This window comes from Populus alba, chromosome 4, assembly GCF_005239225.2.
Source record: "Populus alba chromosome 4, ASM523922v2, whole genome shotgun sequence".
Classification (NCBI taxonomy): domain Eukaryota; kingdom Viridiplantae; phylum Streptophyta; class Magnoliopsida; order Malpighiales; family Salicaceae; genus Populus; species Populus alba.
The window spans coordinates 11,369,252-11,394,990 of NC_133287.1; the positions used below are offsets into that span (position 1 = coordinate 11,369,252).

A 25,739-nucleotide genomic window follows, 5' to 3' on the forward strand; every position below is an offset into this window, starting at 1 on the left:
CCATGGTAAGACCTTCAATTTTTTTCATTTTGATAGCTTGCTCAATTCTTTCAACAATCCTCACGACTTCATAGAAATGTTGAGATGAGTTTCCTATCAAATGCTCATAATAAGGGGATTGGAAGGTGTTGGTGAAAAAACATCACCATTTCTGTTTCTATCAGTGGAGGTTGGCTATGTGTTGATCTCACCATGTTTACACATATGTCCTCACAGACTTGGTTTCCCTTCTCTCTGGAAATCAGGCTAGTTCTGTTAGGAGAAGTTTCCAGATTGAATTTAACTACTTCAAGAAGGCGTATGCCAAATCCTTTCACTTATTAATCTCGCTACTATTCAGTCTCATATATCAACTCAATGCAGATCCTATGAGACTATCCTAAAAGAAATAGATTAGCATTTTATCATTATGGATCACTTCAACCATTTTATTGTAGTGGATCAGAGATGGGTGTTCGGGCATTCTAGCTTGGTGTACTTGATGAAGTCCGACACTCTAAACTCCTTTGACACCATAATATTTTTTAACTAAACAAACTTAATATGCTAAAACAAGGTCAACTAGATTATTCCTTTCAACTATTTTTCATCTCTCTTCTCGAGTAACTCATTTATCATAGTCCATGAGACTGGTAAACCTATCGTCAGAAGGTTTTTCTGTTGTTGGATCCACAATGACTTGAGCTTGAGTTGGCTGGATGAGGGAACATGGACAAAATGTTGCTCATTTACTGAGTCTACCCCTAAGTTCTGAGATGTGTAAGGGATGTGGGCTAACAGTGCTTCCATGGGAGGTTATGCAAATGTTCCTTTTTCCATTCTTGAAACCTAACTTTTGTTCAAACAGATTTGTGAGTCTAAGTACTTCATCTTTGATGCTCTAAATTTCCTTTTGATAATAAGCTTTTATCTGAGCCATTTGTTCCTTTTCCATCTTTTTTATCAATCAAGTGTAGTAGATTTTAGGTGAGAGGCCTACGTTTCAACCTTTCAATGATATATGCATGTCAAATGTATGAGCATGTTTTTATATGATGAACTTGCCTTTTAAGGAGTGACACATGGTCGCAATGCTTGCATGATAAAACAACAATTTTGATTCTTGCCCAAACCCTACAATAAAAAATTCTTGAGTGACGACCATTCTGTCACCCATAAGTCCTAAATTCAAGATACTTCAAGAAGGGCTTGCTTTGATACAAAATAATATATAGGGAGTATACACCCTAAAGGCTAGTTATAATCCTTTTATGTGAGACATATGGTCGATTTACTACTTGGTCTCTAAAAAGAGTCTCTCATTGTCGTAAATATCACCCTTATGAAGGCAATATAGGGGCTCAACAAGTAGTGAGATAACTTGTATACCAATCACAAACACTCCAAGCACTCAACAAAGAGTTAGACGGTTTCATGAACTTAAACTCTAACTAAAAGTTATAGGGTAAGCCTTTACTTCCCCACCTAACCTAAAGTTTCCATGTTCTTATCTCAAAGCAAAATATCAAAAATAAACTAATGATGCATGAAAACATATACACATGGGCTAAAGTATAAATAAAATAAAATAAGTCAAAATACAAAAATTTAAACACATCAAAACAAATAAATCACATCAAATACACAAAGTTTAATCTAATACAGCAAAATACAATACCTTTCCAATGGAGTAGCCATTATATCACACGTGGACGTGCAATGTTGGGGGGTCGTTTGGAGTCGCCACATAGTTGTTTGGTTTAAGGTCGCTAGAAAATCCGAGTTGTTTGGTTCAAAGTCGCTGGGAAATGTATTAACACCCCTATCGTACCCTACCTGAGGTAAGTTGTTTTGTGCTTTCATGTGGTTTAGAGGTTTTGATGGTTTTCTAGTCAATAGTCTATCTGTAATTTAGGATTGAGATTTACTCGTGTGAATAAATGTTTAAAAATTTGTTATGGATTTGTGTACCCAAATAAATTCTTAGAAAAAAAGATTCTTTGTAATTTGTGTATTATGGTGAAAAATACTCCCAATTAAAATTGATAAATATTAAAAATAACTTTAAGAATTTTCTAGTCAGCTCCGATATTTCAAATATCAGCCTCACATGTAAGTCTAGTGTTTTATACCAGGATTTTTAACTATTAATTGTCATGAATTAAAAAATAATGGTTTATTAAAATATTAACCAAATTCTCATGAACTTATTAAACTGATTATTAAATCCTAAAATGCATGCAAATATGTATTTTGAATTTTCATATGAGAATACTATGCAATATGATGTTCTTTGTATTTTTGAGACTTTTGGTCGTATGCAACACAAAAAACTATTTTTTGTAGTTTTCTTGAGAGTAAAAAAAACTGAGGTTTAAAATGGGATTTTCCTATAAAAAAAAAACATCCTAAAAAAAAGAAACAAAAGAAAGGTGATTTTATGTTTTTTTATATTATTTTTTTCTTTATTTTTGTTTTTTTTTTTTTTTTTTAAGGTTGGGTTGACCCAACCGGGTTGACTCGGTAAGGGTTGACCCGATCAAGTTAACTTAAAACAAACCGAAGGAAAGAAACTAGGAACAAAACAAATCAAAAGTGGAAAAAATACAAAAAATCGAAAATATTTCAATAAAAAAATGGATCAAAACAAAACAGATAAATGTTCTTTGTCTCCTCACAAAACATGATTTTCAATCCATAGCAGATTTTGAACAAAAGAGGGGATGTTTCTATTTATAATCATCTGTAGATCAAGAATTAAGGATTCATTTTTCCTAATGACTAAAAAAATCACCCGATTTTGCCCGAAAAGGATTTTGGTTTGAAATCAAAATCCTAAGATTTAAATCCATCAAAACCTATTATTGATGTGAAAAACTCCTAGATTACTTATCAAAGATGGTGGGTGGACCTCTCTTAACCATTAAATAAACTAAACAAGATCTGAAACTATACCTAAAGCAAGATTTAATTGATGAATATGCCTTTAAAACATAAAAAGCAACAAATGTCAAATGCACCTAGAAAGACCATTTTTGTCCTTTAAAATGTGTCTGTCCTTTCCCCATAGACCAAATTATTGATGAAGAACCTAATTATGACCAAAGAAACAACAAAATAACACAAAACTAAAAAAAAAAATACATTGATTCCAAACCTAAATGCTACCAACTCAAAACAACAATCAAATTTTGATAGAAAAAGCTTCAAAATCTGATCATTTTCACTTCAAATGGTAAGACCAACTACTTAGAAGCAGGGGTTATCCTTTCATTAACTGAAAGTTCCCCTGCCCATTTGGCGCCACCTTTAGCATCCTTTAAACACAAGTTTCATGTAAAGGAATGCCAGAAAAGCAATCAAAAGCATATAATGGCATTCAAAACTTCGTATTGAAGACAAAAGAAGGATCTTGTAAGCCTCATGGACTCCACTTTCAAGGTAAAACCCTTACCCCTTAGCCTAAGTTTCTTTTTATTTACAAGCCTTCCTAGATTAGAGCTGAAGTTTTGAAAGCTTTCTAAATAGGACCTTTGCCCCTTAGCTTAAGTTTCTTTCCTTTTTTTCTTTTCTTTTCTTTCCCTTTGTTTCTCTCTATTTTCTCCCAAGTTTTTTTCTTTTGTTCCTCCTCTCCTCTAGTCTTCTTTGACCTTTTCTTTTATAAGCAAATTTAGGTCTTTTAGATGGGTTGTTTAGGGTTGCAACAAACTGAAATATAACTGGTTTTGTCATGGAGTTGTTAGTTTTAGGTGTAGGTGGTTTTGTAGGCTGCTTGGAGATCAAAGTGAGTGTTTTCTGCCTTTATATCCAGAGAGAAAGGTTTTAAACCCTTAATGTAATCCTTCTGGAGGATTTTAAGTGGAAACAAATGAAAAAATTGAACATTTTTCTATAACCGAGTGTTCCTGTTAAGGTTGCCTGGGATAACCACTTTTAGGACCTCGTCAAAGCATCTTTGATGTCAACGTCACCTGAGACCACCTGGAATTGGTAGAGGAGGTGCATGCCTTTCGATTAGATCCACTCTTGCTTGATTTGAAGATTTATAGCTCCATATTTTAATGTTTAAAAGTGTCCACCCAAACGACAAAATGTCTGAAATTATGGTATTAGCTGACTAAGGACAAGATATTGTGGAAATCTATGTGATATTAAAGACATGGGGTTGCCAATGAGGTGTTTCTTGATCAAATAGTGGTGGCTAAGTTTAATTTATTAGAGGTTAGGGTTTTTATGTTGTGTGGGTATATAAAGAGTATGTGTGAGTATTTTTTATTTTTTTGGTTTCTCTAAAATTTATATCCTAAATTTTTATCAACCCCCCCCCTTTTTTATGTGTTTTAGGCAGCTATTTATAGGTAAAAAAAAGTTTGTTATTTTTAATTTCTTGGTCCTAAATAAACTTGTTGACCAAGTAACCCAAAAAACAAATTAGTCCTTCAACTTCTTTCTTTTCATATTTAGTCCTTTATAAATTTGGATTTTTCTTAATTTTTTGTATTTTGAAATTTTTTTTAAAAAGCAATATTTTGAATTTTTTTTGAAAAGCAGTAACTTCAACATCGATTTAAAACGCATGTTAACAATTGAACATGGAGGAAAAGGACGCTGCAAGTGACATAAAGATGTCAAAAAACATATTTTTTGGGTTTTTGTTGTTTTTTGCTATTTTTGGTTTTTTTCAAAAAAATTATCCGAAATTGGATCAAAAATTGGATAACAACAACTATTTTATTGTAGAAAAATTTAGTGTATTCCTAGAAGTTGTAGTTTTTCTATCATTTGCTTCCTATTATTTTAACAATTCATGTTTCAATGCCAAACTTTATTTTCTTCACATTTCAGTTTTTAAATGTTAAGATAAGAGAGATAAAGTTGATGAAGAATTTTGAGGAGAGAGAAATTTATTAAATGGTTACATTTTGGCCACCAAAAAGGCTAATATTTGTGTCATAGGTTTATCTTCTCGAGATGAGCTGATGGATGTGGTTTAAAGCTTTTTTTAATTCATTTAATTCTTGATTTTAGGTTATTTTGGATTAAAAACAAGTTTATTAAGGTAACTTTTGTATTTTTCAGTTGTTTTCAAGTTAAAACGAGTTGAAAATGGGTTTTTAATGTCAAAACTTAGACATCAATTTTCTAAAAGGTGATCAAAAAATTGTCCAATAGATAATAGGTCATTTGCAACTATAAATGACCTTTCGCCTGGTTATAAAAAGAAATGGAGCGTGTTGTCTATTCTTTCAAAAAAATTAGCAAACACGCGACCCAGGTCTAGGTGTACTCGAGCTTTTTGATGGTTAGCTAGCACTTTGGCATGACGTCATTTTTTTCATATTTTTTCTATTGAGATATTGCTTAATACCCTTCTCTTATTGTTTAAATTGTTTAGTTAAATACTTTTTAAAATATTGATTAATGTTTTTAAATATTTTTAAATTTTATATGCTTCAAAGACATTGTATTTTCAAAAACATGTGATCTAATATAATTTGTTTCCTCTTGTATTTTATATAAATAAGTTATACTTTTATGACGCATTTATAAAAAACAAAAACTTTTTGCATTGAGAATTAACCTCTAACATAAAATAAATGGAAACATGTAAAATAAAATGATAGCTGGTATCAAACATTTGGGACTATCTTTTTCTTTTACTAGAAAAGTTAGCTTCTTGTTTTATTATTTAATTAGTATTAATTACTTTTTTTATTTATCATTTCATTTATTTTTTAATCTATTATATTAGAAATAAACAATATCTTTTTATTTCTCAATTAAAAAAATAAATCATTATACTTGAAAACACATTTATACTACAAGTGCCCCCTTCTCTTTTTTTAGCGTACAAGGATAGTTTATCCCATCTTCATAAACCTTCTTAAGCTACCCGACATGTAAGTAGCTAGCTTTTAAGAATATGATTGTGGTTGTTTTTTAAAGTGTTTTTTACTTAAAAATACATCAAAATAATATTTTTATTTATTTATTTATTAAAAATTATTTTTAATATCAGCGCATCAAAATGATCTAAAAATACCAAAAAAATATATTAATTTAAAAAAATATTTTTTTTTTTCAAAAATATTTTTAAAATGTAAAAACAAATAAGACTATCCAAATCAACAATAGAAGAGCACATCCTATTGACTAATGTGATTACAAATTAGGGTTTTGTAGGCAACGAATGGAAAGTAGAATCACACCCTTAAACAAATGAAAGGTTCGATGAACAGTAGCTTTCAAGTTAATTTCCCCCACACTAAAATAGCGTGATCGCCTAGGAAAGCTATGCTGGTTGTTCCCCAGCTTGTTTCTTTTCCTTCTCTTATTGGCTTTTCAGTTGCTATCTTCTTCTCACTGTCAACTGTGCATCTAAATTAACCATTTCTTGGCTGCTTGATAGGGATTGAAGGCATAGGAGGACCTCAGCAATGTTGCCATTTTTATCATTGTCATGGACACGACTCCTTAGATTTACAGTCTATGCTCTTTAATTGACAAAACTGGTAAAAAATTCTATTGCCGAGCTAAAGGTCCATTCCAATTTAACAAGATAAACAAAACAAAAGGACTGCAATATATTCAGGGAAACTTAAAAGGATTAATTAGAATTTTGCTAAAATATCATAAATTTGATCAATTGTTAGAAATGAATGATCAAGACTCAATTGAAAATATTAAAAAGTTGGAGGATTTACTGTCAGCATCATAGCTTAACTGGAAGAAAACAAAAAAAACATTGAACAGGGTAGGAAACACAATCCACTACCTTTTGGCAATGTTCCTCGAATTCTTGTCGAGATAAAGATAATGATTCATTCCTCTGAATTCTTTATTTGGTCAAGATCTATTTGCGCTGTCCCCTAAACATTTTGTCATTCCTGTGGGATGAAATACAATACATGTATTACATGGTACAGCTGAGGCTCAACCCAAAACCAAAAAAAGAGGCTGAGAGAAGTGAAATGTGATAGGAAGAACAGGCAATCTTAATAAGATGAAACATGAGCTGCATGCAAGGGGATTAAAATATGATACAAGAAGCACGCTTACATGAGCAACCAGCACACTTAAAGACCAACCTTTTGATATCTGGAACATCCTTGAGCACAAAACTCTACAGTTGTTTACATATTTCAAATGGCATACAACTGTTTTTACTTTGAACATACAAAAAGCATACCATTTCTGCAGCTCAATGTCTGCTCACCAACACATGCATTGCGCATTGATCTTTTCTGTCACAATTGGAAATCCCAACGCTCCTTCGAGTTTCCAGGACATATGCAAAATACAAATGTGAAAATATCCACATCGGCTCCCCCTCCAAGGGCCTCTGTTTTTACTTTGAACTTGAAATTTTATTTTTTTTTACAAAATCGTGACCTGGTCATATGCTGTTACAAATTAATTAAATACATCACTAGGGTTTCGTTGATTAATCACTCCCAAAAGTATTTCTAAGATGAAGTAGGAGGACGTTCACATTTTTGTTTCGGAAAAATAAGTTGATGAGACAGCCAAGCCTTCTACATCGTAGGTTCTAACCAGTCTTTGTCTCTTCTCAGGTGATTCGAGCCAGCAGAACTCCAGATGAAACGACTTAGACTCTGCCACGTTCTTAGAAATATCAGAAGGGCACCCCATGTACATGCCTCCAGGCAATAATGTAATTTGGTATCCTCCATCAAATGTGATCAAGTCATCTGATCTGGTACCAGTCCAATGCACATTAGTTGTAACATCACCTCCATCCGATGTGGAAGAAATATCCTGAAATTTATTTTTTTATTTTTATAAGAAATGAATTTGGATTATGACCCTGATGAACCTATAATAATGAATATCAAAATCATATAAAGCAGTAAATTGAAATAATATGACAAAAAAAAAGGTTGCTATCAGCCAAAACCCAAAACAGGAGGGAACTAAAGGAGCTGACTAGTTGGTTCTTGATTCTAATGGTATTTTCCACTGCAGAAATAAGAAACCTCCCAGAAAACTAAGATAGAGACTGGAGCAATGGATGAATAGCCAAGACCACATTGCAGGCAAATTTTCTTTCTCTTCCAGGACATGACAGACAGATTTTCCTTGTTTTCATAAACCATAAGTATTTGAAAAGAAAAGAAAAAAAAAAACAAGTAAAAAAATAAGAGAAATGAAAGGACAAGAACTTGGTATGTCTCTTTACCTGAATAAGCTGACCCTTACCATCCATTTCAAGCAAAGCAATTGTATCGGCTTCAGCAATTGTTGCTCCATAAACACCACTGCGTTTTGTTTGAGAATGACCTTTCCACTTGCCAAGTAATGGTAAGATCCTGTTTGTGCTATCCTGCAATCAATAAAAGAAACCTAGTCATTTCATGAAGTACACAGAACTAATGTACTGTCAACACAAAAAATTCAGTGACTAAGCAAAAACTAGTTCTTCGCTGTCTGTTGAACATTCATAAATGGTCATACAACTTACACTGTTACTTTCAAGTGAAGGATGAAAAGGCACCCCATCACCTCTATCCTCAAGGAAGATAAGAAGCATTTCCAAAATGCCTTTAGGGTCCATGATATGAAAGGCTCTTGCTCGTCTGTCTTTCTCTTGTGAATATAGGCAATTCTCACAAACAATAGAAGGCCGACGAGAAGGAAGCTTAAGGTTTCTGTATGGTTCAAAGAACAATGTAATGAAAAATGCAATGAGTCGAAACAAAGCTTGTAAATAATGTAAATTGCAAGTTAACATTGAGATCTAAAAAGAAACGAAAAATGCATGTCTACTGAGAAGGCCAAGCAATTCATTTAGGAGAAGGACACGTAGTTCATATATAACCACTAACTAGTACAACGAACTGTGAAGATAAAGGTGGGATAACTTTTGTATCGAGTTTTGTGCAGAGAGGTGTAGAGCAAAGACCAGTTATGAGTCATCATTGCATGCCTTACTGCTACTGGATTCAGTGATTTAGTAGCTCATGCCCAGGATGTGTTCCGGTTAAGTATTGTGTCAACTATGAATAACAGCACAATGCATAAGAGCGAAGGTTTCAGGGCCTTCACTTGGGTATCAGTAGATTTATCAAACTGTATTTCTGTGTCCATCTGGTACAATGATTTCTTAACGATGTGAGAAGAATGCCGTATGGGAAAGAAGCACTAACTTTGGTGATTCTTCTCCAGTATCATCTTCACCCAGCACCCCTTGCCTTAACACAGTTTCTAACATGCCAGCTGTCTGGTACCTTAGAGAAAACGCCCTCTCATTGGGGAAAAAGGCAATCTGCAGACTAATCATTATGGATATTCAATAGAAAACACATAGACCAAGGGAACAAGCAAAAAGGACAATCAATGAACCCAAAATGTTTGAATGGTTAGAAGAATTCACCTGTTGATATTTATCTGCAGTGAACATATTGGTTTCTTTGATTTTGTATTCTGCCCATTCAGGCTCCTCATCATGTCTGGAGATTGAGGTGCTTGATGGAGATTGTTTTATGTATAGCCTACAAAGCACATCCAAATTAAGCGACAAAGGAGCAAAAGTTTTGCAACTATACAAGTCATGAACTACAAATATCAGGCAGTCTGCATTTTTTTTTAAATAGAATAAAGGATCACACTGCACGCTACTTTATTTTCGTTATCTCAATAAACGATTCCTTGATATCAAAGTTCATGCTTAGTTTTCTCTACATATCTATTTGATGATTCAGAGAAACATCAAATAGAAATGTAGAAAAACTAAGCATGAACTATGATATCAAGGAAGAAGATGCATCCTCCCATGCTCGAAAAAGTCAAGCATGTTGCTTACGAACCATGAAACAGATAGATTACTCAAAACAGTTAACCATCAAAACTGAATTTCCACAGGACACCCAAGTGAGCCTGGAACAAACTGTAAAGTCACTCTGTAACTGAAGATTGCCTCCACAAAAAGAGCAAAAATTATCACACAGAAGAAATGCTAATCAGATAGACAAACTCCTTTCATAACAAAATAACCATTTTTATCAATCAAATAATAAATTAACACAAAAGTATCAGTGTTTTTTTTTTTTTATCATATCTTTACTGCCCACTTTCAAAAGCGAAAAAAGGGCAAGAAATGTACAAGAAAAGGATAGCAATAGATAGAAGCTTTACGTTTGAATGAGACTAATGAGTTCATCTTCACCGTAAGAGCTTGCTGCAAGCTTTGTGCTCACTTTTTGCATCAATTTTCCTTTTGCATCAAATTGCTGCCAAAAAGAACATAACCCATTGACACACAGTAACTCATGGTCAACCCCAATTTTTTTTAAAAAAAGAAAAACTCACATGGAAAGAACCGTGCCATCTGCCTATGCTAAGGTCAAAAAAAACGGCGTAGATTGTCAATGCTGATGGGTTCTGGGGATTTGGGGTCATCTTTAACACTTCTTGTTGAGGAGGAGGAAGAGAGTGGGGTGGTGGGTCGGGTTTTGGGGCTCCGAGAAGTGGAGATGGAAGCAGAACAGATTGGGCTTGGGTTGAAAGATAATTTGGGAGGGAGTGTTAGGGAATTGCAAATAGAAGCCATGGAGGGAATGGAAATGGAAGGGAAGAGGGTGGCTTTGGAGGGTCTTATCTCATCTGTGGTTTGTTCGTTTGCTATTTGAGTAAGTTATTCATAGTCCGTACTATCTGTGGCTTCAATCCAAACCAAACGTAAACGAATTATTATTAACATTAATTTACAATACACGAGGGGATTACTGTAGTAATGAATAGTAATTTCCCGCTATTTTTTTTTCATTGTGGCCCTGGAAAAATATTTATCTTTGTTTTTTTTTGGGTTATTTCACTTTTATAGTATAAATTGTGAGTTTGATGAATTAATCTGGTTAATTAGAGTTTTTTGTTTTAATTTTTTTTAATTTTATTTATTAATATTGAGTTAATTGAAAATAAAACTTTATTATTTATTTTCTTTTCTTTTTATTATATTATTTCAGTCTTAAGAACCAGAAATAGTGTTTAACAAGTTTAACTCGAGTTGACTCGAATTGTTTTTTGTATATTTTTTTTTGAATTATTTTTTTTCTAATTTTATCATTTAATATTGGATAATTGGAAATTGAATTTCATAATTTGTTTTGATTTGTTTTCTAGAAAGGATATCATGGTTTCATATTAGGATTACGAGTTTTGGTATTTTAACTTTGGTTAAATCAGGTCATTCATTTATTTATTTTTTTTAAGAGTTTATCTCGATCTCATGTCTTTCAGCATTGGATTTGCTTTTTATTGAATTGTTCTTATATCATAACCCAAGTTGCAGGTTTGACATGTTAATCTAGTTAAGTCAATTTTTTTTTTTTTTTAATTGACTTTTTTTTTCCTTCCAATTTCATCATTTAATATTGTATTTGATTGAATATTAGGCTTCATGATTTATTTTGGTTTGATTTTTATGAGGTTGTCCCGACTTCATGACCCGAAAATAATGTTTAACAGGTTAACCCATATCGATTTGGCTTATTTTTTGTGTTACGTTTTTAATTAAAATTTTTATAAATTTTATCGTTTAACATTGAGTCAGACAAGATCAATTGAGAAACGAGTTTCATAATTTATTTTGATTTACTTTTTATAGGGTTATCTTAATCTCATTACTAGAATCGCAAATTTGGCAAGTTAATTCGGATTAAATCAAGTTATTTTTTTATTTTTTTTTATAAAGTTATCCCGGTCTCATAACCTGATTCATGGATTTGACGAATTGACTTAGATTATTTTTATGTTTTTTTTTTAGTTTTTTTTTTAATAGTGGACTAATTGGGAATTGAAACTTCTTAACTTGTTTTATTTTTTTTCTATGGTATTATCTCAGTTTTATTACTAGAGTTGAAAGTTTAATAGATTAACTTTGGGTTACTTTTTTTATGTTATTTTTTTAATTAATTTTTTTTTCAATTTCATCTTTGAATGTTGAATTGATTGAAAATTAGGTTTTATAATTTGTTTTGATTTGTTTTTTATAAGATTATCATGGTTTCATAACCCGGATTACGAATTTGACATGTTAGTTACCTAGTTGATCCATGTTAATCCAATACATTATGATTTTAATATTAAAAAAAAATCATCTTGAAAAAGATTTAGTCGAACTATGTTTTTATGGATCGTCTAGGTTACTTTTGGAGTCACAAAATCAACCGGGTCACATCAAATTAACTCCCGTATGGTTAAAAAATTTTCCACTAAAAAAATATCAATATTTGAACATTCTTTTCATTTTCAAGAAAAAATTGACCTGACTCACAACGTAGTGCGGGCCAATGATTTAGTAAAAGCTAAAATTTTCCACTAAAAAAAATATCAATATTTGAACACTCTTTTTTTTATTGTTCACACATTTATATTTCACTGTGGATCAAACATGTAAATTACTATTTTATCTTTGTATAGAAAACTTATTTAACTTGGACTTAGGGGCAAGAAGGTTTTTTCCATGAGACATTTTAGTCATTACAAGATAAAATAAGGTTAATTAATATTTTTATATATCTTTATTGCTTAGTATAATTATTAAATTACTCTTAAAAAAAAATACATTTTGCTTATGTCAAAAGGCTTTTCCGGCTTTTCAACTTTTTTTTATATAGTTCAATTATTTAAATACTTCTAAAAAATAATCATAATCATGAAAAAAATATATAATAATCAGGAATATGAACACGAATAACTTATTTAGTAATATCTAGAATCTAAGATATTGTAATTAAATTCTCTGCAACGATCTAAATTCAAACTGATTTTTTTAGTTGTTTAAATTTTAAATTAAGAGATGAATGGATGTAATAAAACCTGGGGAGAATCGGATCCGCAACCTTTAAAAAAACCATGTTTGGTAATACATTTTAAAAGCATTTTAAAAAAAATTAATTTTTTTTATTTTAAATTAATATTTTTTTGATATTTTGAAATTATTTTAATATGTGCTGATCTCAAAAATAATTTTTAAAAAATAAAAAAATATTATTAGCATATTTTTCTAAATGAAAATCATTTTGAAAAAAACCACAATCATAATCTCAAACATATATTAAACATCTTCCCGCTCCAACAAATTCATCTATGGAACCAAAATGTTATTAAATCATTAAAAAAAATTTATTAATATAGTTCATAGTTAAAATTATTTTTAACTAGGTAATTGCAACCACTTTACTGGCACTAAATTATTTAGGCAATATTATTAAATAATATTATTATCAGTTGATTTATCCTTTAATTTATATCTAGTTTTAAATTAAATAGGAATGATTTAGTAGGTGGATTTATAATTGTCATTTATGACTTGATGAGCTTGGTTGAAATTTAATTTAATAATTTTAAAATATAAATTCAAAGCAATATTAATTTGATTTAAAAAAATATTAAAATAAAAAAAATTTTAAATTAACACAGGTTAATTAGTTGATCTTGTTACCTTCATCATGGACATAACCAAGTTTAAATATAATAACTTTGTTTTCTTGGACTCTGTTTTTATGTAATTATACAATGAAAAAATGGATATTTATAGGAGAAATAACAAATAAAATTATGAAGGATAAATGTATTTTTTTTCATCATAATTTTCTTTTCTGATTCATGTAATTTTTTTGATAATAATTTTTTTTTATGGGCAACATTGTTCATTGAATAAAAAGCAAAACTAATAAGAAAATAAAGGTTGGGCAAAACTATAATGATATGAACTAAAAAGAAAAAAAAAAAAAGAGAAGAGTGCATTTTAATTAAAAAAATCTATTTTTTATTCACACATTTCTTTTTATTCTTACACAAACATGTTTTTTTTAATGATTTTTTCTTTTTTGTAAGACAAAACTCTATACTACCGTGAAAGCAAATTTAATTAAAAAATTATGAATCATTTTTATATACATGTATGAAAAAAAAATGAGAGCAATAAATATAAATATATATATATATATATATATAATTTATAATAAAATATTGAGAAAATAAATATTTTATTCTCATGAGGTGATTATTTTAAGAAAATTGTATATAAAGATTGATATGTGATTATCCATAAGCAATCTATAATACCTTCATAAAAAAACTAAGATCTTTTAAAAAACGTCATTATATTTTCTTAGTAGCATGGTTTTTGAATTAAAGGCAGCAACAATTAAAGTAAAGGTTTGATTAAATTTTCAACCATATAAATAAAGAGGAAAAATGTTTCTCTCTAATATAAACTCAATTTATTTATCGTTTCAATGAAATCATGTTTTTTAATTAGAAAAATTGTTTTTAAAATTAAACTTATCACAATCTCGAAAGAAAAAGTTTAATAAAAAAAATTATATCAAAATAGCATCTTAATATTTTGCATGTAACTGCATGCAAAAGAATTAGTTAATGTGATAAAACCATGCCAAAAAATCTTTTAAATATATATAAAAAATATAAATTTTATCTTCATTGAATATTCATGAATAATTATTTTTTGGCATATTAGGCATATAATAACTGAAAAGGGTATTTTTAATATTCCCATAAAAACACATAACATTATTATTTAAAAAAAATAGTTAAAATTGAATAATAATTTAAATATCATGCAAGGTATTTTATTTATAGTGTATTTCAATAAAAATTAAAAAAAAAAATATTGGAAAAACACAATTAAATTGTTGTGAAAAAGTAATGGGAGGATGTATGGAGTTACAAACAAGTGTAAAAATATAGGAATATATCATTGTTCTTTTGAAACCCAAGGGATTAACTAGTTATATCACTAAGAACATAGAGATATTGATATTTAGTGCTTGTACTGCTTGTTCTATCAGATATTTCCTTCTTTTTCTTTTTATATCACTAAAAACACAGACCGCAAATAGATTGAATTGGAGAGAATACATGGAATATAATTTTTTCGAATTCATTTCCTAGTTCTCCTCATTCTGATGATCAAACTACTCAAGTTTATAGCTGAAACAAGGATTGTGAGAATCAGCTATGTGTGTAACATTCTGCGGAGGTTGCACGTATATGCTTTCATCAAGTCCGATAATGTCTTGTAAATAAAAAAAGAAGGAAATGAAGAAGGTTCAACGATGTGCCAAGAGGCTATGGCCTCTACTCAGCACAAAGATTTGTCAACAACTACCTTACGGCAGATATTCTCATTTGGCAATAACTTGCTAGTTCCCTAACAGTACATTATCCAAAAATTAATCAAACAAAATTGGTCTATCTACAAAAGCACTGTTTCCGACCCTAGCATAGACATGATTAAATCACTACTTGTGACATTAGCAAGAAGAAATCAAACAAATTGATTTTACTGAAATTTCTCGTCTGGAATGTAGAACACAAAACGTCAAGAGAGCCAGATCTTTCTCAGGTGCCCTTGTACTGAATATTAGCCTCAATATCTTCCTCATCATGATACCCAGGCTTAATGCGCCGGACCGGAACTGTGATAGAGTAGATGGTCCCCAAATCTGAATCTGTTGAGACATTAAGCTGGACTTTATCCTGTGAGTCTATCTCCACAAAATCAGATAGAGTATTCATAACGTTACTCACAATCTTCTGCTTTGCCTCATCAGTGACTGCACATCTATCAGAGAAGAGAATCATCTTCAACCGTTGCTTGGCAATGTTTGCATTTGACTTGCTTCTCGTTGCAAAAGATGGGAATAATATCTTCCATGCCAAATTTAGACGCTCAAAGAAGCTCATGTTCATAGCATTGAGGAGAAAGCTCTCAGCCTCTTGCCTTACAGATTCAGTAATGAGCTCATTGTGCCCGGTAATCCCAAAAGACTGGTTGCGATAACACTTGGTGTCACTGCAGGACCAGCTAGTAGATCCTACACAAGTGTTACCCTTAAATCCTACCTGCAAGAAGCAATCAGGTATTAAAATAAACACTCATAGATTATCCATCTGCCGTTCATTTTGTTTATTTCTACACTCCTCACCAGAAGCATCTCAAGGGCATGACATTAGTCTGGATTAAACTGATCGATCAAAGGCAAATACAACAACAGTAAAGGTCCAAGATTCATGTTATGAAAGCAAAGTATATGCCACAACAGAGCACCATTTGGCCATATGCTTTATAGAAGTGACATTAATAGGGCTTAATGCTACTTGCTGCATTGCAAATATAAAACATGGTTCCTATATTCCTATGCAAAGTAATGCCAACTAACTATTAGAAAAGGACACAATTCCTATGCTGATGGTAGCACCAGCAGTAGTGGTGGTACTCACAACAGTGGAGAGAGCATTGCAGTATGAATGGATAATTGCAATCATAAATTTCATTATAGGAATAATTAGCACAACTAATTCAGTAAAATAAAAAATCCCAATTAGTCTACAATAAGGCAACGGAGAGATGGGAAAGGGAAATAGTCACTCGGTGCCTGCAATTAGTTGTAGGAATGAATGCAAGAAAGGGAGACAATTTGGGAGCTTATTCTGTTTTCTTGCAACACATTCCAAAATCCAAACAAAGACTACACAAAATGATAGTAAGAAAATAAAGAATTTAAATAGCCATATGAGCATTAACTGAAGCCAAGCAAAACCCTAGAAGGCTCCTTGAGGTGTCTTCTTAGACCTTATTGGTACACTACTAGGCTGTTTCTACTAACAAGTACTAAAGATGGTATGCACAAAATCAAACATAAGCATTCACCATTTCGCATGAAACTGTAAATTTAAGAAAGTTAGAGAGAAAAAATAAAAAGAATGGGAAAAGGATCCAACCTTGGAGGATGAAGAAATGGAGCTTCCAAAAGGGAGATTGGAGCTCATTAATGCTGCATTTGTAGAGAACCTAAAAAGATACCCAGGCATTGCCATTTTTTAGTTTTTTCTGCCCTTCACTTCTTAGCAACAATGAACACAGATTCGGTAAATCTCTCACTCTTTTCTCCGTGTATGGTTCGTACTTTTTTTATTGCTAAAAGGTGTTTCAGCCTCAGGTGCAGCAAGACAGCAGAGGATAGAAGGTAACTCGCACACACGACACGAGATGTTAGCTGTAATTTTTTTATCAAGTCGATGGTGTTCAAGGGGTTTTGTCTCTTGTTTTTTCTTTTTCTTTTTTCCATAATTCCGTTACTTTTGATAACGTGTATAATTGTGTGATTGCCTTTTACGGTTAAGATTAAAAAGAAAGAAGTTTTTTTAAAAACATTTATAAATTATATTTTTTTTTTTTAATCAAAGTTTTAAGATTTAGCATGCTATGCAAAATTATGATAAGTGTTGATTAATTAAACACTTTTTAAATTTATAATTAGAGGAAAAAACATATCATATCATATCGCACTATAAAAACAAACAAAGCCTAAAGGAATGTTTAGAAGTGTGATAGTGATTATTTTTCAAAGTGTTTTTTCCTTCAGAAATGCACCAAAATAATATTTTTTATTTTAAAAAAAATTAATATTAACATCAGTACATCAAAACGACCTGAAAACATAAAAAAATAATTTTAAGATTTTTTTTTCAAATTTTCATGAAATATTGTTTGGAATGCAATTCCAAAAGACGCCTAAAACCCGATCAATTCAATTGATCAATCCTGCAATTTGTTGACCTAAACCTGGCTAAAGGCGAGTTTTATTTTGAATTAGATTTTTTCTTGTTAAAACGACATCATTAAACTAGATTAATTTGTCAACTTACGAGTTGTCCCTTCCCGAGACTTGGATCGGGTCAGATCTAAAATGAGTCTTTGTAATTATGCTTATACTTATTTGTGACTCGTGAGGAACGATGCATTATTGAGTTTCTCAAAAAACATATACATTGTAAAAACAATAAATTTAAAAAATCTTCAGAAGTCCCAAGATCTTATTAGACAGATTTAGAATTGTTTAGGGTTATATAAAAATTACCTAAATATTATATGTTCTTTTCAACTTTGAAAAATTACTTCAAGGTTGAGTTATTGCAAATCACAAGTTATCCAAGTTTCTGGTCTTTAATGGTAATCCATACAAACCATTAGTAAAAAAAAATTAATGTGGATCAGCCCAGAAACACTAATTACCCATTACAAGTTTCAAATAGGCCCATCACAAGGTCCAAAGTGAAGGCATTGAATGGGCTGGTTATGCAAGTTTTGGATTTCGACTAAGGCTAAACTTGGAGATCCTTTGAAGCATCAAGAATAGGCCTTAATACATTTAATCTGTATGCAAAAGGGGTTTAATCCACCTTTATTTGAGCCATGAAGTTTCAACAACAAGGCTGCTAGTTTTGTATCAGTTACGGCCAACCTTGTTCTGTGATATTTTCATGTGTTTTGTGGATTCCTAGTTAGCTTTGGATTTTCTATTATGTGTGGTATCATGACATGCATGACGTCGCATGGTAGAGTTGCCTCCTAGAATTGAAAGGTGGGTTTTAAGTTTAATCATAACATTATTATTATAGGGTTCATGAATCGCCACCTAATACTATGGTCACTAGAAAACTTAATGGTTTGTCAGAGTCTATGTAAGGGGACTAGTTGTGCAAGTGAAAGACATATCACCCCGAATATACTTTACATGAGGTAAGTTGCATTGTTGATTAATTGTTTTTTTTTTTCTAGGTCATGTCTCTATTTATTAGTCTTATCTAAAGTTCAAAGCAAATATCCCTTAATGAGGAAGTTCTACCCTACTGGATTACATCCTAATCATTTTAAGTTCCAAATTTAGCATCACATTTATTTTTTTATTTTGTATCTTTAATAATTGAGGAAATACTTTACAGTGTGATTTTGTACTCCTAAATATTAAAGTCTACAGCTAAATTCTAACACTTCGAATAAAAAACTAATTGTTGTGGGATTTTTTATATTTTGGTCAAACCCTAATGGATAATCAATAATCATAAATCGATTATGATATCCATTTTGCATTTTTAAAACATGATAAAAATGTGATTTTATCTGTTTTAGAAAATATGCATGAAAAAACTTTAGGATTTGGTTGTATGCATAAAATTAAAATATTTTTTATTTTTGAAATTTCAGGAAAAAAAAAATATTTTTTATATCGAGTCTGTATCTTACATGTAAGTCTACAGCCGATATTAGACAAAATTGTTGGAAAAATACGCGACAAACCTACAAATGACTTTAAAGTGGTCCTTGAAATTTTTTAGGTTTTATTATTATTATTATATTTTTTGGATGGGTTGTTTGCGCTCAAGGCCCAAGCTTAACCCGGTTAGGCTGACAAAAGGCCCGACAACCTCTTTTTTTAGAATGGGTATAGGTTGGGTTGAAATTAGTTCAACTTATCTTTGCCTCTGCTCAAGCTCAAGCTAATAGTTGCAAGATATGAATTAATTCATGGCATACATGCATATAAAGGAAGAAATTGCAGGAGGAAGGGGCGGTTACCTGGCGCAGGGGAGAAGCATCACTGTTGTTGCTAGTCTACTGGCGTGGCTGAGGTGCCACTAAAGTTGCTCATGACATCATTGCTGGAGGTTATTGTGTAGAGAAAAAAGAAGAAGCTTGAGGTAGAGATGATGAGTTGGTGAAGGAGATGCATAGATGTTGGTGAAGGAGAATGTTGTTGGTGAGGGTGTATAATAAGGCTAGCATATGAAATTGTTAAAAAAAAAAGTTGGTTTTTTGCTCACTTTTCACTCTTTTTTCTTGCTATCTAATGCCCAAAATTCACCCTTATTTATAGGGGGTGAAAATGGGACATCTTGTCTTTATTAAGGACAAATCTTGGCTCTTTATTCAAACGAGAAGGATCTCAATTATTGGCTCAAAGTCATCATTATGAGCTTCAAACATTTGGCTGATAAAGGTTGATTAGGTTAGCCTTTTTAGGGGCGCTACACTGGCAATAGAGGCAAACAGCCAGTAAGAATTACGATGGTGTGTAGTACAGTGTCAGGCTATCAAAGTGGTGTTTTGTTTGTCTGGTTTGGTGGAGAGATTATACATTAAATGCTCTTGAAAAGTAGTCATTGGAGCAGTCTTTCAGGTACAAAAGGTTGAAGATGATAAACAGTAACTAGATGACAAGACAACATTGTTTTGTAACAAAAAAAACCACTTTGATCAAAACACATCGTTTCATTTAAATGAAATGACACCATTATAATGTTCTTAGGTTTCAATTTAATCTTTTGGCTTTTAGTTATTGTAATTACATTCCTAAATGACTTTGAACTTTTAATTTTATACAATTTTACCCTCGTCAAACATCAATAACAACCTTGGATTTCAATGCCTTTTTCATTTTTGTCCTTGGTTTTGAATTTATACAAATTAACCCTCAATTGACCATTAAGCTTTTAATTTGCTTCAATTTCACCCTTTGTTTTCAACCGATTTGGGTCCTAGAAGTTTAGCGTCTTTTTTTAAAAAGGTCTTTGGTTATAAATTTCTTTAACTTAACTCTTAATTGATCCTAAACTTTGAATTTCTTGCAATTTAGTCCTTGATTTCAATTAATTGACTTCGTAAAAATTGAGTTTGGCCCTTTAAAATTTCAATCTTTTGATTAAGCTCAAATTAGGCTCCCAAACTTATTTTTTTCCCAATTACGTCTCTAATAAAATTAAATTGACCTATTAAAAGTATAATTAAATCCTCGCGCCTAATTAAATATTTTAATTTAACCCAAATTAATTCTTAAATATAATTAAACTTTTAATTCAACCCATGATTAAATCAAATTGACTTATGAAAAATCTAATTAAACCTCTAGACTTCATTTTTATGCAGATTTGTCTAATAATCATTCAATTTGACCTTAAATCTGTATTGTTTCTTTAGTCTTGGGTACAATGAGGTATGATTAGGATCACAATTCCATCCAAAACTCTAGCTTGATTCTTTAACATATTTGAAAATTTCCTTCGATTTCATATTAGTTCTTGTTCTCCAATTCTTCATTTGAAGCTTAATTGACTCCCAACTTCTTCTTTTTTCAATTAAACCCTTAATTGATTTTCTAACTTAGTTATTTATTTCAAACTCATCCTTAAACTTCAAATTCCTTTCAATCTTAGCCAAATTAAACCATTTTAATCTATTTCTTCAATTTCTTCTTCAATTCAACCCTTAATTATGACCCAAAATTTTCCAAACTTTATTTTTGCTTATGATAGTCAATTATTGGTCAAATTTCAACCCAAGAATATAAAAAAATGATTTAAAATTACAATAGATTTACTAAAAAGATAATTTTTGGATTTTTCTAATTTTTTTCAAAATATATACAAAAATTGAGTGACAGCAATATTTATTGCTCCTTAGTTTCCTTATAGAACTAGAAAAGGTCCCAAAATTAGCTATTGAATATTCTTGCATTATTAGAAAACGAATCATCTTCAAATAGGAAGCCTACAAGTCAAAAGACAACAAATAATAAAATTTATATTGAATTTGTAATATATATTGCAAGACCTTACCAAACTTTGATTTACTTTAAATTTTAAATCAATATAGAAAAATATATATTGAAACTCCTGTTAGAATTTTAACTCGATTCCATAGTCGGATTGAAAATTATGTTCAATAGCATAAAACTGAAACAATATGCATAATTACACTAGAATCTTAATTTCTTTGTTCAACTTTTTTTTGGATCGTATCATTCCCCCCCCCTCCAAGACGATTCATCCTTTAATTACCAATAGGTATAAGGGATGTTTTATAAATCTCTAGTTTAAGCTTTCAAAACTCTTTTTTACCAACACTCGCCTCCAACAGTTTTATGAAAGTAGTAGTTCTTTTTTCTTTTTTTATCTTTCATCCTTTCAATGTTTTTTCTCCTCTTGCTTTGAAGCTTGCGATTCATAGAATAGTTATTTTAACCTATCAAATTATTACCTCAAAAACCCAACCATATCGAATAGGTCTTTGCGTTATTGAGTGAGAACTCTAATTTCTTCCCTCTCCTTTAGAGAATACAAGACACAAGGAGAAAAACAAAGAAGACATGAAAGATATGATATAAAAAAAACCATGGAATAGAGATTCTGACCTAAAATCTTAAATCTAAAACTATAGACTTAAAATCTTAAATCTGAAACTACAGGTGCCCAACTAATTTTGATGAGATCAAACTTGGATGAGTCAGCCTTTATAAACTTGAATTTGCAATTTTGTTGATATTTTAAAAACTTTAAATAGATATTATGGACATAATTAAACATTAGATACTTTTTTTTTATCAAAAGACCTTAATGCAACACTAAACAATAACAAAAATAAGAGAGAACAAAATTGATCAAATATAACTTTAACCAAATCATACCAAAAACAAGACATAAAGAAAAACAAGAAGAAGATATATGAGAAAACAAATTTAAACAACAAAAACAAAGAGGATATAACCTAATTTTTTAAGTCAAGCTTTGATACCAATTGATGCGAACCATGTGGGTACAAAGAACCAAAAACTCATAACAAAGTAGATAAACAACCCAAGAAAGTTGCAATTCAAGTTTTTTTATAGAAATTTTGACTTGGATATAACCATGTATCTAAAAACCAAGTTTATTGGAAAAGAACTTGGACTCATTATTTATAATGAAACAAGAACTCGAAGCATGCAAGGACACCACAATGTCAGCTATACATTGATAAATCAGTTGTTGATCTTTGTCTTAGTAACGAAAAAATTATTGTGTAATGCAAAATATAAGTTTATTCAAAACATCATGGCTGCAAAACAAAAACCTAAGTACACACTAAATAACCCTATTAATATGAGGTAAAAACATCATAAAAAAGTCTTAAAAAATAAAAATAAAAAGAGTTTAAAAAAAAAACATAAATCAACTAGAAAACTAGTATAAATCCTTCACAGTAGCTTCTAAACCTTATCGCAAGGTCTTACTAATATCAGATTGACTTAAAATTTTATTTAGATATAAAACAAGACCTCTAAAAACTTTTGATAACATTTTAGCTCATTTCAATAATCGGATTGAAAGTTATACTTGATAGAATAAAACTGAAATTATACTAGAATCTAAATTTTCTTGTTCAATATTTTCTTAAATCATATCATTCATACCAAAAGCATTTACCATTAAATTTTTTTGGAAATTCCTTTTTCCTTCACAACAAGATTCTTTTTTTTTATTCTTATTGTAGAACTTTCCTATTTGTTCCATAATATTTGCTTTTGCTTTTGAACTGTAGAAGAGTTGGTTCTTTTTTCATATAACTTATTGTTTTTTTTCTATCCTTGGCTTTAAAATGAGATCTTCAAATCCTATCTTCTCATGTTTATGCTTAAGATAATTCTAGAAGTTTTTTAAATTAGTGATAACTTTTGAATGATTGTAGCTATTTGAAATGATTCACTTAAAGATATACTTTCAGCATCTATATCATACAAGAAGAAGTAAAACTCTTGGAATTGGTTTATGTTCAAATACACTTAACAAAACTTCATAAAAAGAAAAGAAATTGGAATTGATGCCCGCTGAGTAACGCAAGTTATGTAGCTAGTACACACTGAGCACTGAGCATTGCCACCATTTATGTATCTCATCTCTACAATATATAGCATAAAACATGCCTTGGCGTTTCGATGAACATACTCAACACATTAAAAAACGCAAACACCAAAACCGTAGACTAACTTACACATCAAGACATCCAATCTCGGGTCACCTATCATAAATTAAAAAACTCCCCAACAAAAAGAAAGCAAAAATTAAAAAAGACTCAATTTCCTTTTACATGGAAAATGCTGAAACAATGGGGCTACCAGAACCAGACAAATGCATCCCATAGTGCACCAATGGCGAAAACAGTTGGTAGAACATACTGGCATTTGAGAATGGAACTTGAAGAGCCACTCTTCTCGTTTAGTGAGGCAGTGGTGGGAGGGGGAGGTGGGTTTGCTACATGGACAGCTAGCTTCATGCCTCCATAGCAGATTCCCTTGCCACTAATGAAATAGTAATTGCAAGTGACGTTCAATGGAACCACATCTCTTCCAGCTCCCCTGGTCAAATTGTGAAGAGGATGATCAGAGTTGCATGACTCAAAATCTTTTTTGTTCACCTCTAACACATTCATTTGGCTCCTATCTTACACAAAAACTGGGGAAAATTTTGAAATCAAGTTCAATTTTTGGGAATTAGATGACTAAATTCCACGCATGGTACACGCACAGTACAAGAACTGGAAAACAAGTGCAAATCATGTATTTGAAAGGAATACCCTTTAATAGCAACTTTAGGGTATGTTTCATTAATCATGAAATCATTAATCATGAAAAAGCTTATTGTTTGGCTTTAGCCATCGCCGTTAGCTAGTAGTATCAACAGGGTAAAAATGTAATATTTTATCTCTAGCCATGGAACTGAAAAATGTGGGGTATCGTGCTATATTCAAATGAGGTCTGACTCACTGAGCTTAGCAGCAATCAAAGACTGCTTTACACAGCGCGGTAAAGACTTAGACCTTCACTATTCTAAATGAATCTATTCTGTCTAGGTACAGTTGAAGGAAACTTAATCCAGATATATGAACTAGCTATGTGCAAAGATTGCAAAAGTAAAAGTTCAGCCCCAAATTTGGACTTAAATATAATGCTTAAATTAGAGTGTGGATTTTGACAAAGTTTATGCTCTCATTTTAGTACAAACAATAAGATATCCAAAGATTAATCAAATCCAATAGGAATCTCATTTTGGTCATCATATAATTAAATTTTGCATGCTATAATAAGGTAAAAGAAACATTAATTTAATATCCATTAGCCTCTGATAGAAATGAAATGAAATGAATAACAATCTATGCAGTTTTCACTTTGATTTCTTTAGAATTTTCTCAGAAGTCGAATTTAGTAAAGAATTCCGGGTATTAGTAGAAAAGACATGCTAATTAACACCGACATTTGAAGAACAAGCTAGCTCTTAATTGCAGGCAGAAATATCCTAAAGAAATGCAAACTAGAAGCTTAATCCAACAAAGAATGAAAAAGCTCAAAACTTGAAAACTATAAGCCAATTCCAAAGGCATCCCATTTATAGATCTACCCATCTAGCTCCAAGACTAACAAAGCAAGAGAAAATCAAAAAACATTACACTACCCTTCACTCAAAACAGCAAAAGCATGCATACAGAAAGAAGAGAAACCCAGTTAACGACGCATAAACAAGATCTGAAACTAGATTCATGCAAGAAAGAGTATTTGTAATTACAGAGCCAGTCACCATTGTAGAAGTGCTTGTCTTGAGCCCAAATAGTGTAGTTGACATTAGTTGTCCAACCCATGTTGGATCCAACTGTCCATCTAGTTGCAGACACTTCAGGTACCATCACCATCATGGCAAAAACAAGTACTGCCACCGCCACCGCCACCGTCATTGATGAACCAAACCCACTTCTCTCCATTACTTCTTCTCTTTCTTTGGCTCACTCTAGCAGGCTAATGAATTTGAGTTGTGTTATTATAGGTCTTTCTTTGCTTGATGTTTATTTTCTTGGCTTTGCTTTGCGGGTGCTTATCAAGAAAAGGTTTCCCGTAAGCTTCTAGCAATTCACAGCCAACTTTGATTATTTATTCTGAAAAATCTCAAGCTAAACTAGCTAATCTTAGATTATATCAACTAACATAAAGTTTATTAAAACTCGCGTGACCAATAGGTTGACTTAAGAAATTTACATCTCAAACACTAACTTGAGTTTGAGTTTAAATTTTAAGTTAAGTTAGAAAAGACATTGACTTATTAATTAAAATATAGTGCAAATTTTT

General features: G+C 31.1%; 2 protein-coding genes and 1 pseudogene across 2 annotated transcripts; all 3 read right to left on the bottom strand.

The window, feature by feature from the left end:
• Positions 1-7,039: 7,039 nt before the first annotated feature.
• LOC118055085 (uncharacterized) lies at positions 7,040-10,671 on the bottom strand. The gene is given in 8 exon segments (XM_035066883.2): positions 7,040-7,758; positions 8,180-8,323; positions 8,462-8,648; positions 9,147-9,265; positions 9,374-9,491; positions 10,135-10,229; positions 10,309-10,350; positions 10,352-10,671. Coding segments are annotated over 8 exon segments (1,194 nt in total). The 5' UTR covers positions 10,550-10,671; the 3' UTR covers positions 7,040-7,467.
• Positions 10,672-15,041: 4,370 nt separating this feature from the next.
• LOC118055086 (cell division topological specificity factor homolog, chloroplastic) lies at positions 15,042-17,014 on the bottom strand. Its single transcript, XM_035066884.2, has 2 exons — positions 16,753-17,014; positions 15,042-15,873 (listed from the first exon to the last, which is right to left on the bottom strand). Exons 1-2 carry the CDS (start codon positions 16,846-16,848, stop codon positions 15,370-15,372), a joined length of 600 nt encoding a protein of 199 aa, XP_034922775.1. The 5' UTR covers positions 16,849-17,014; the 3' UTR covers positions 15,042-15,369.
• Positions 17,015-23,418: 6,404 nt separating this feature from the next.
• On the bottom strand, positions 23,419-25,659 carry LOC118055087 (early nodulin-like protein 17; annotated as a pseudogene).
• Positions 25,660-25,739: the final 80 nt, after the last annotated feature.

What these genes read in the sequence shown, in the direction of transcription:
- LOC118055086 (XM_035066884.2), bottom strand. Translation starts at nt 16,848, where the DNA reads ATGGCAATGCCTGGGTATCTTTTTAGGTTCTCTACAAATGCAGCATTA. An exon ending in CCATTTCTTCATCCTCCAAG is followed by an intron (nt 15,874 to 16,752) that starts GTTGGATCCTTT and finishes TGCTTCTTGCAG; the next exon opens with GTAGGATTTAAGGGTAACAC.